This window comes from Melitaea cinxia, chromosome 7 (genome assembly GCF_905220565.1).
Source record: "Melitaea cinxia chromosome 7, ilMelCinx1.1, whole genome shotgun sequence".
In the NCBI taxonomy this organism is placed as follows: domain Eukaryota; kingdom Metazoa; phylum Arthropoda; class Insecta; order Lepidoptera; family Nymphalidae; genus Melitaea; species Melitaea cinxia.
The window spans coordinates 13,007,271-13,019,069 of NC_059400.1; the positions used below are offsets into that span (position 1 = coordinate 13,007,271).

At 35.4% G+C, this 11,799-nt stretch overlaps 1 protein-coding gene across 1 annotated transcript; it reads right to left on the minus strand.

The window, feature by feature from the left end:
* Positions 1-2,119: 2,119 nt before the first annotated feature.
* Positions 2,120-4,640, minus strand: LOC123655384. Its single transcript, XM_045591198.1, has 2 exons — positions 4,325-4,640; positions 2,120-4,061 (listed from the first exon to the last, which is right to left on the minus strand). The coding sequence occupies exons 1-2, from the start codon at positions 4,457-4,459 to the stop codon at positions 2,136-2,138; spliced, it is 2,061 nt and encodes a 686-aa protein (XP_045447154.1). The 5' UTR covers positions 4,460-4,640; the 3' UTR covers positions 2,120-2,135.
* Between the last annotated feature and the right edge of the window lie 7,159 nt (positions 4,641-11,799).

Genomic DNA, 11,799 nt, shown 5'->3' on the forward strand with positions numbered 1-11,799 from the left:
GCCTTATTTTGCATTTTAGTTTTACATTCTCTCGCAATGTGTCCTCGACGACCACAACGATAACATTCAACTTGCCTCTTATTATTGGGTGAAATGTTATTGTGTGTAGTTTTCTTTTGATGTACGTCGTGAGTTCGTTTGACGAACATAGCTCCCTGATCAGTTACTGTAACTTTTCTACCTTCATAATCTTCGACGATCTTTACCTTCAATATCTCTATTGATGGTAAATCATCACGCGATTCCATTGCAGTGCGAAACATAGCAAATGAATCTGGTAGACTGTACAATAGTAAAATCGCTAATAATTCGTCAATCACTACTAAACCGATTTCTTTGAGTTTTTTAACTGCATCAAAAAAATCTGCAAGGTGCTTACGAAGATCGTCTTCTTCCTTCATGCGCGTCAGTACAAGTTTCTTCAACAATGACGCTTTACGCGCTGGTCCGCTAGATTCATATATTGATTTCAATTTATCCCATACCTGTTTCGAAGTATCCAAACCACCTAATGCTGCGAGCTCACTAGGACTTATAGCCAGTAATATATCTGATTCTGCCTTTCCGTCCATCCTTACCCAGTCTGCATACTTAGGATCGGTACGAACCGGTTTAGGTATATTACCCGATACGTATTCCCACAAATCATTTTTCTTCAAAATGGCTCTCATGTGAATCTTCCACGTATCATAGTTATCTGCAGTTAATGGGTCTATTTTAATAGAAGCAGCCATGATAATGCTTTTTCAACAATATCTTTAAAATTAAATATCTTTAAAATTAAAGACGACGTAAAAATGTCAAATAACTCAGACGTAGATTCATCCGTTGTCGTATTTCGCTTGTATACTTTACCACAGTTTTTCGCTGTATTTACTGGTATGAAATCAATTGTATATAGTTCACTGGGCCCATAACCTGTTAGGGCGTAAATAAAACCGCAGGTTTAATTACTATAATATTTGGTTTTAATATTTATTACATATAGACAATCTTATCGCGGCTAGTGACATCAAGTGACAACTCTAATATTATTTTAAAAAACACAACAATTACTCTGTCAATAAATAATATATAAAACCTAGCTCACGGAACTTCGTATATCTTAACACAATTAAAGCTAATAACAATCGTCACCAAGTTTATATATATGTTAACAACCAGAACAAATAGCTTAACGTGCTCTCCGAGGCACGGTGGGGAGATCCACAAGGACAGACGTCTAAACCGGAAAGAAATATTTGTACAAATACAAATATCTATCTCGTGCGGGAATTGAATTCGCAAACCGCCGGTGTTTACATATTATACAACAATAGTTCAATGTACATCCTAACTAGGGGTGTAAAGTATGACCACTTGGGTCCAATCGAGAAAAAACCACATAAACTAAAAAATACTTAAAAGACGCTGAACCCAGTCATTTATCACATTCAATATCGCATACATACCATACAGGCGTGTGACACTTAAAAACACATCCGAAGTTAATAAAACGAATGTCACCCAGTAAGTGCAGTTCACGAGAATGATTGCAGTTAGTACAAAGTTCAGGAAAAAAAAAGAATTGGGAACATAATAAATCTTTTCCAGTTCCAATTTTACTCTGCCTGAAAGAATTAAGTACTCAAATGCGTTATTTAATAGATTGCACTTCATGTTATACATTAACACAAAAACATATGTAATATATTGTTCTTAATAAATTTATTTTTGATAAGATTAAGATAGGCTTACGAAATTCACTGTAAAGGTCATTGGGCACTTAGTATGAAAAATCTACCCACGACCTACAGAAACAAAATTGGTGTGTATGTTTAGATAAATATCCCTAGTTTACGAAAATATATGTCGCATCATTGTAGAGTATGGGAATCAGCCCAAAAATTAAAAAATAAAGTCTTAAGTTACGATTATATCCTCTAGTGATAAGACATTGTTCGACTATTTATTTGCATTGATTGGGTGTCATGATTACACGCTGGAACACCTGAACTCGTCGTGTTCGTCTGCTGGCTCTAATAATACAAGTCTGTTGGACACCTAAATGATAAAAACTTATTCTCCTTCACTAATACAATGGGAATAATCTGATGTATTTTTAAAGGAAACAAATATATAGAATTATATCATTTTTATTCAACATGATCAATGTCAACAGGAACGATAGTGTCGTCCAAGAACCTTGCTGGCGTATCTATTTGTTCTTGGTGTCTGGCCCATGACAAAAAATACACCATGCTGGCTATATGTGCGCAGCATCCGATAGTTCGGCGGCCGTGGATACAAGAACAGTAATAATCTTCTATACTCTCTCTGCCCTCTGTTGTGGGGTTTACCAATATGTAGGTGTAATATTTTTTACTCCTGATGTGTCGGGACTGAATTCTACCGCGTATCAATGTTCTGTTATTTACCGATTCTTGGTGCCGGTAGAGTTCGACGATATATAGGCCATTTGGTCGTAACTGCTCATGGACATATGATCTGGCGATCCTGAGGTGATAGCTGCCCAGCGTAAATAGTGTCAAATCATCGTACGACAATTGTGGGAAATCGAACGCTGCATCACTGGCATCAATTGGAGTGAAAGCTACCCTTTGCATATTTAAATTGTGCTCACGCACATATTCCGCCAGCTCGTTCCTTCTATTAATATTTTCATTAATTATATTAATGAATTGCTCGGCGAAAATGCTATCCTCGTATGGTCGCCGAGTAGCATTGATGAGCGCTGCAGTAATTCGGAAATCCACCATCATGTTAGGCAAAGAAACATTGAAATAGGTGTGTCGAAAAATCTTAAAATCTTTTTTGAAACGACTGTTCATTGTCTCGACAACCCACCGGGTCATTGTTATGAGTCTAGACTTGTTTGCTTCTTCGGTTGTGAGTTGCTCTCCTCTGGATCTGGATGGTGGCATCTGAGGATTGTAACCAAATTCTTGTATAGAGGAGATTGAGTCCCGAAAGCCGCGGTCTAGTATGAAGACATCGTTAGGCCGTAAAAACCAATGCCAAGGCGAGTCTTCATGTTCCATTATGGTACGCATAATTGTTGCATCCGATGTTGTTGCTGCGTAAGGTCCTAACACATCTAAGATATAGCCATCTGTGCAAACTATCAGGAACGGTTTTACCAGGTTCCTGAATTTATGTAAGCTGTATGTAATTCTTTGAAACAAAAAATTGGAACTCTTTTGCACATATAGGTATGTGCCGTCAAGCACCAAAATGACTGTATTCTGGTCGCCTCCGAAAATATGAGATGGTATACAAAGATTTCGAGCAACCGCCTCTTCTCTAGTTATGTGATCTAAGCCTAGAAAATGCGGGACGAAATCTTGAGTTAAGCATTCTCTTGCTAATCTTATTTTTCTTTCTAACGTTCTTCTGGACATTTGGAATTTCGTAGCTAACCTTTCATCCGGTTCACCAGTCCTAATTTTTGTGAGGTATATACCTAAAGTCGCAGCAGGCCTATCAGTTCTGTTATGAAGAGATGGTGTTAGCTGAAGAATAGTGTTAAATTGATTTTTTGTTATTCCTGTCCAAAAATGTAGCTCATTATCATCAATTGAATTTATGTTTTCAAAATCAAGTTGGTTTCTCCGTTCCAAGCCCCATTTGTATAAATTCATCATATCAAGTACATGAGTGCCATTAAATTGATGCATTTGCCCCTGAGTAGTTAGTTCTTCCCAATCATTTCTTTGCAAATGTGAATGGCAAACACGAGCAAGAGGTGGTATATAAAAATTCATGGTATGCAATACATAGAATTTAACATACAATGGCAATATATGCGTAGGAATGTTTCTGCAGGTTTGAAATAGGCAACGTCTTGCTGTATTTGAAGCACGGGAATATCCCTGTACAGAAATGAAACCGGTGTTATCTTGTTGACCCTCATTTGGTTCCTCACCAGCATCTTCTGCTTGTTGACGTTGTTCGCCTTGAACTCGTTGAGGTGGCTCATTTTGCCTATGCTGACTTCTCAGAGTGGAATCCAATCTCACCCAGCAGGCATGGCATATAGACCGCGAACCATCAAAAGGAATCTGAAAAAAGAAAAAACGTGTAGGAATGTTATATTTTATTTTATTAGGTACCTAATAATTGACACTATGCTGAATATAATGCTGAACTTATACATTATACACAACATATAACATTTAATAAATCAATATCCTTAGGCATACACAGCGCCATGTAGTTTAAACTGTAGGTATAGATCACATACTTAAATATAATTATATATGTGTGTACGACATACGACACGTAAGGCAAGTAATCAAATAAATCGGACAAGGTACACTCTTACCTCACGTGGTGTTATTTCCTGTAATAATAACTCGACGTGATCTCGGAACTTTCCGAGAAAGTGCACTGTGAGAATATGTTTCCTTCGCCGCAACACAGAGCGGCTACACAAAACACAACTATTTTGTCTTTCCATATCAACGAAACCCAATCAAAATGCAAACTTAAAATCCAATAACACAGCAATTAATCGTTAAATATAGTTAAAACTCAAGAAACGCACAGATCGCAACGACACAAGACGAGGGACTGCGACTGCTCAGGTAGCGCGGGAATCGAGCACATGCGAAACCGGTTCTAACTTGTCTAACGTGCGAGTGAAACGGCTAATGCGGCTTGTATTAGCCGTTTCACTCGCACGTTATTCATTGCGCACCTTAAGTTTATGACGCAAACGTTTGTGTTATTTTTATTGATAACAATACTTAATTGATAGGTGCCTAACATTTTTAAACACATATCGTCGTTTTTAGACTTCTCCAGCGTTTAAAAAAAAAAAAACCACACAGAATTAAATTTCGGCTAGCACTCATTAATTTACCAACAATTTGATATCTGTAGGAAATTTTTCGAAAACCGGGTCAGATTATGCCCAATGACCTTTAAAAAATATTTAAAAATATGATAATAAAAATATGTACAATACAGTTACTTATTACGATCATGTATACATGTCAAGTGGTAACGTGATTTTGTTTGTGATCTTTAAGTAATAATATAAACAAGTGTTTTCTGTATCCTAAATCTAGATGTTTATCTTAAAATCGAGTGTCAACATAAGTAGAAATTTAAAAGAAAGTCTGCATAATATCGTTACCAAAATATATATTAACACAATAAAATCTATACTAACATTATAAAGCTGAAGAGTTCAGTTAACTTACTAGCAATGTATAGAAGATTTCCGATAATATTGATGACAGTAAAATTATCATGGCGTGTTCTAAATTTATCTCGTAAATAATAATGAAATGCTGTCACAATATAAAAGAAAGTACTCCATTAACATTCTACTACTCGTAATAGTATTGCCTACAATTTAACTTCCAACTTAAAAAAATCCTTTCGAGGACTAATTAACAGCGCCGGAAATTACTTTCCGTTACCCATTTATTTTTATGCATAAATCCTACCCGTCAGATAGGTACTCTTAATTTATCATAAAGTTAAACTAGCTCCTATATTACGGTGCAATCCCGCTTACTTTAAGAGTTCGTTACAAATGCAAATTGCTATTAAACAGTTTAAACAGCTGAAGTATTAATGCGGATAATTTATTAATGTTTTCATTTCAGGAAATGCGTCAAGTTCATATATTCGTGACTAAAGTTCATAACATGCTGTACGTAAATCTATGGTTAAATCAATCTGATTTCAATCGAACACATTCCAAATTATAAACAGCACCTAAAAATATTACCAACATTTCAAAATCTTACTATTTTTAGTAATAAGCAAGTTTATCAATTAGGTTGATAGAAGCGGTGTTTTTAAATGAGATATGGTTCAATAAAGTTATTCGTTATATGGCTTTTAGCTATATCAATAAACCGCGAATCACCTCGCTAATGTCATGTGGGAGACTGCATATCTATCTATCTGTTCTTCTATCTATCTGAATGTCTGACTATGTGTCTCTCAGACTGTTTGTCTATTGGCCTGACTGTCTATCAGACGGTCACTTTGACAGACAGTGTAACTGTCAGAATGTCAGTCTGTAGATAATAAGCCAGACTGACAGTTGTTAGTTGTCAGTCTGCCTTACTACCCTCTCTCTCTCTTGATGTCTGTCTGTTTTTTCCTTTGTCTATCTTTAGACAGATACATTTATTTGGTCATCACGCAAAATCTGCTAACCACATTTTTGATGTTGGCTGCTGTGCTTTGAGGTCTGCGAGTAAATTCCACTCGTAAAAAGTAATGGGTGAAAGATGGTTAGACAAGAAAAGTATACTATTATAATCTGTTATAAAATTTCCTATTCCACCTAGCACTTATCCGTCGCAGCACATATACACACTAAACGCACTGTAATAGTGCAAAGAACACCGTAGCGTACCTTCTGAAGGAATGAGCCTAGAATTTTTCAATTTTTCAATTTTTTCAATTTTTTCATTGAATGAAGGCGAGTGCAAAACCCTCAGTCATTCAATTGTAAACTAGTACAACTAGGACAAACTAGTTCAAATATAACACTTTCACGCGAACAAGTCAATATTGTAGCTCTATGCGATATTGCACATCATTTTTTCATATAAATTTGAGCGGCGTCTAATGACGTTGTGCAAATAGCTGATGATATTAGTATTTAAATATATTGCGCTGACGTTCCTAGACGTCGTCAATCGTCAAGTCGTAATCAGCATCCGATCCAAATTCTCCATCGTCAACAAAAGGGTCTGTGGGGTGATTCCTCGTGATAACGAAAGTTCTAAGATTTTCAAAGAAGATTCCTTTTTTAGCTCATTTTACATATATTTTACGTCAATATTCTACGTGAACACAGAATCGGCGCACGCACTACCCCCGCGAGGCGCACAAGTCGAGTGAAATAATAAAACTTCTTAGGCGAAACGACGTATAGTGACGTTGTGCGCTAAAAAAGTAGGTACTGTGTCAGGACTGAATGCCATCAAAGAAGGCAAAATAAAATCGGTGCGGCGTTGCACTACAATTTTTAGAATTCGATACGTTGTGGCACAGCAACCAAACTTTTAAACATTAGTATGGCCAGGCACCGAACCATTACGTTGTGCTCAATAAATCGGGGTTTTGCTGAACGTTATAGTACGTTGTGCCATATCATATCTACCAATATATGATGTACATGAACGTTGTTCGCATGAAAGTGATAATATGAATCGGCACGTCAAAGGGTAATTTAAATTAAACTAAAAACTGTTTTGATCCATGATAAAAGTATTTCAAAGATACTCACATTTTACTCTTGTTTTCCAATTACTCAAACATTTGAGTAATTATAAATAAAGTTCGTGTGATTATAGGAGTGACTAGTTTATTATCAATACAAGGACCTTTATTTACTTAAAATGCAAAATGACCCCTTCTACCATTGGAATAAATTGCTATTATTGAATATTATTTGCTTTACTTGTCTGAGCCTAAAAAAGTGTGCTTTAGACCACACGATTGAAGTAAAACTTTTTTCATTGTCCTTACAGTAATAAACGAAACATAACTCTCTCTCTTTCTCTCTCCTTCTGTCTTTACTAACTTTTATCTCCCTCTCAACTTCCGTTGGTCTTACCCGATCACACTTTTCGTAACGCTATTGTCACGCATTCATCAGATTACTCCAAGTCCAAGTCAAGCGTTCTTAATTAAGTTTTACTTCAAAAAGTATTGCATGTAAATTTTTTATTCATAACTGTTAATAATAAATAGGTACTTTTTGTAGTACTTATTACTAACTATTTTTAGTTAATTGTGTAAGTACCGTCGGCCAAGAAAGTGGTGTACCACCCTAAGGTTGAATGCCGCTTGCAGATTCATAGGTGAAAAAGATTAGTTTCACTTGCAGATTGATCTGACAACTTCTATTGCCGTCTTTATCTGATTATTAATAACGATATTATTTATACCTATTTAAAATATCATGTATAATAATGACGTATGAATACTTATCAATTAGGTTTACGTCATTAATACATGTCTCTTTCAGTAATATCAAATCCCACCAAAAACATTTTCATGTATAATTGTGTTTGCTCGCAAACGAAAAAAAAAACCGACTTCAATTACATCGACGAGTAATACAACGTAGATCGACGAAAAAATAGTCAAGTAACTACGCGTTATCAAAGATTACTCAAAAAGTAGTTATCAAATCTCAATAAAATTTATATGTGACCACATGACAAACATCAGCTTTCGATTAAATTAAAAATTATTAAAATCGGTACACCCAGTAAAAAGTTATTGCGGATTTTCAAGAGTTTCCCTCGATTTCTCTGGGATCCCATCATCAGATCCTAGTTTCCTTATCATGGTACTAAACTAGGGATATCTCCTTTCTAACAAAAAAAGAATTATCAAAATCGGTACATCCAGTAGAAAGTTATGCGGTATAATATAACGTAGGTCGACGAAAAAAGCGTCAAGTAAAAACGCATTATTAGATATAACTCGAAAAGTAGTTGTTAGATCTCAAATAAATTTAAATGGGACCAATTGACACACACCACCTTTCGATTAAAAGAAAATTTGTCGAAATCGGTCCACACGGGCAAAAGTTCTGATGTAACATACATAAAAAAAAAAATTAGTCGAATTGAGAACCTCCTCCTTTTTTGGAAGTCGGTTAAAAATGTTGCTAAGACGAGATCATCAAACGGTCAAGCCACATGTTCATTTTTTCTTTCTTTTTTTGGGGTGTATTTCTTGCACATCAGAGGTGCCTTTTTTCATAGCCCACTCTCTATCTTTGCCTTTTTTCTTTGTTGGTTTACTGTTTATAATAAGCGATAGATCAGGGCGATACTTGGCTCTTAGGCGATTATATTCGACTATAGCTGACTGTTATGCTTTAATACTACTAAAGTCAATATTTATAAGGTGAACACCTTGCAAATTAGTCACTCTAGAGAGTGCTACATAAGCCTGCCCACAAGAGAACGTGGATGACCCAATATCAATGAGAGCATTATTCAAACTTATCCCATGACTTTTATGTATGGTGATAGCCTACGCGACACAGATTGGAAACTGTTCACGGTGAACGAATGCTCTATTGATAATTTTAAATTTCGATTTTACAGGCGCTAGTTCGTGTCTAAGACCGCTATTAAAAATAATTACAACTCTTCTTGCTTTATTCTTGTCGTTCGAATCCCATTCTACTTTGTCAACAATACCTATAGCACCATTGACAAGACCAAAGGAAACGTCAACATTTCGTTTAAGCATTACTTTCACTCCTTTTTTAATAACTATAGTTTTTTCTAAGCCTACTGTCATAGAAGCATGCTCCTCATACTGGACTCGCGAGCTCTTTTTACAAGATATCTACAATCGACACTATCTGTAGTTTTAAGTGTAATTTCCGGATTAGGAATAGCTTGCAACGTGACATCATTTAGTTGCTGAGCCATATTTCTAGTCGGTAACAAACAAACTGTATCTGCAGGAAGCCGACTGAGACATTCAGCTATTTTGTGAAATCTACCCTCGTCAAAACCTGATTTCAGTGTAATTAAACGTTTGGATAATATACGGCGGTCTTCTTCTGTAGTGATTCCTATTCTTATTCTTAGAAGCATTTCTACGAACTTCATATCATTCAACTACCGCATGTTTTGTGTTAACTCTTGGTATTTAAAAAGGTTTTCCCACAGATTTGGAAAATTAAGAGCACCTATTAGCTTTGTAACTTCTCGAGACGACAGTTTTATACAAGGAGAATTTTCCCTAACAGGTGGGAACTGTAAAAGATCTCCAAGTACCACGATATTCCGTTTACCAAACCACCCGTTTTCTTCATCGATGATATCAAATATTTATGTCAGACGCATATGAATATAAGCCAAAGTGATATTTGATATCATTGATACTTCATCGATTATAAATAAAACGTCTTTCAAATCCGACCGCAGAACTTGGAGAACCTCATCAGAAAGTGGCTTGTATTTAGGCGTTTGTTTGTGTTCAACTGGCAATTGCAGTAATCTATGAATAGTCAATCCATTAACATTAAAGGTCGCGATACCCGTTAGAGCGGCTACAGCGACTTTTTATTTAAATGTTTTTGTACCCACACTTTAAGAATTTTTAATAATAAAACTTTTACCTGTCCCGCCACTTATAAAACAACGAAGAATTTCGCTTTCATTAGACATAGTTTCCGTCCCCATATTAAACACACTCTTTTGATCTCTATTAAGTTTCTTATCATTTCATCTAAATTATTTTCTTCTCCGTCATTGTTTATATTATTGAAGTCATCCATCGCATTAACCGCTTCAAGCGCCTCAAAATCTAAGGGATTATCAGGACCTATATCTTCATCATCATTTTCAATCTCCTCATTTAGTTCGGCCAATTTAGTCTCCACCATTTCGAAAGCCTTTTGTAACTGATTTTGTAATTCAATGCGTAAGTTGACATGTCTCAGTTCATTTTTCATATCATCTTTCGCAAAGTTGACAGCCTCAGTGTATGTTTCAAATCCCATTTTCAAATCTTGTAGGTTACGCCATGGTTTAAACAATAAAAGCATCGAAAAATAATACTTTTCAGGCATTTGTTCAACATACATCATCAAATCTTCACCATATTCGGTTTAAGCACGCTGTTTTTGATTTTATGTTGAACTAATATGCAAACGGTGACCTCCGCCAAAACTTAAATACCAAAATTACAAAATGTAAATTTTCGACATAAACTAATAACCGATTTTTATTTTTTATGTATTTTATTATTATTATTTATAACAAGGAGTATTGTTACTCCTCCCTATATCAATTTTCAGACCTCTAGCATCAAAATTTGCGGAAGTCTCATACAAACTTCCATCCCCTAGTTTAGGGGTCGGTGGGTAAAAATTCCAAGTTTTAGAATTTTTTGTTGTTTGTGTACTAATACTACCTTACATACGAAATCAGCTTTCTGGAACTTCAGGAAGTATTCTAAGAATTTTGATGATCATCAGTGAGTGACGAAATCGGGGTTTTTTAGATATCAATAAAATCTAAAGTATAAGAGCTATGCAATTGAAACTTTATATGTTTAATAAGTCCACTATTGACATCATATCCCGAGAATTTTGTTTATCTGGTAATAATCCAAACCCAAGTTATGAGGGTTCAAAAAAATGACGAAGCGCTTCGAGAAAAGGTAGATAGGGCTTTTCGTTTTTTTTTTGGGCTCGTCTTGACGGGGGCACCGTGCCCCCAGATATTAAACCAATCAATCAATATTTTTTTAATAACGAACGAATTGTTGTAATTTTCGATGACCAGGAAACTAAATAATAACTGGTACACCACTTTCTTGGCCGACCGGCACATACGTACGAGAGATCCTACTAGAGTTGTATGGTTTGCCCTCAGGGTTGAGTCTGTATATCTTTGCATACATGATATTTCTATAACTAATTTAAACTTGACTTATAATTATAAATATTGAATTCTGTTAAATTATAAATATTGAATTCTGTTTTGATATGATTTATATTTTGATGCAAGAGATGACAGATGCAGATATGACAGATTTATACCGAGTTGAGACTACGTAGGTATAGGTATGTGTTTAGTAGAATTCTATGTACATGTTATGAATAAAATCTTTTATTACGAAATAATCATTACAGCCTATACAGTCCATTGCTGGACATAGGCCTCCACAAGTTTACGCCAAAAATAACGTGAACTCATGTGTGTTGACAACGAATGCCACGAAATAATAGTAACGTTTATATGACTTGGCTGCGAGAGACGCTACATTAAAACAATACTTAGA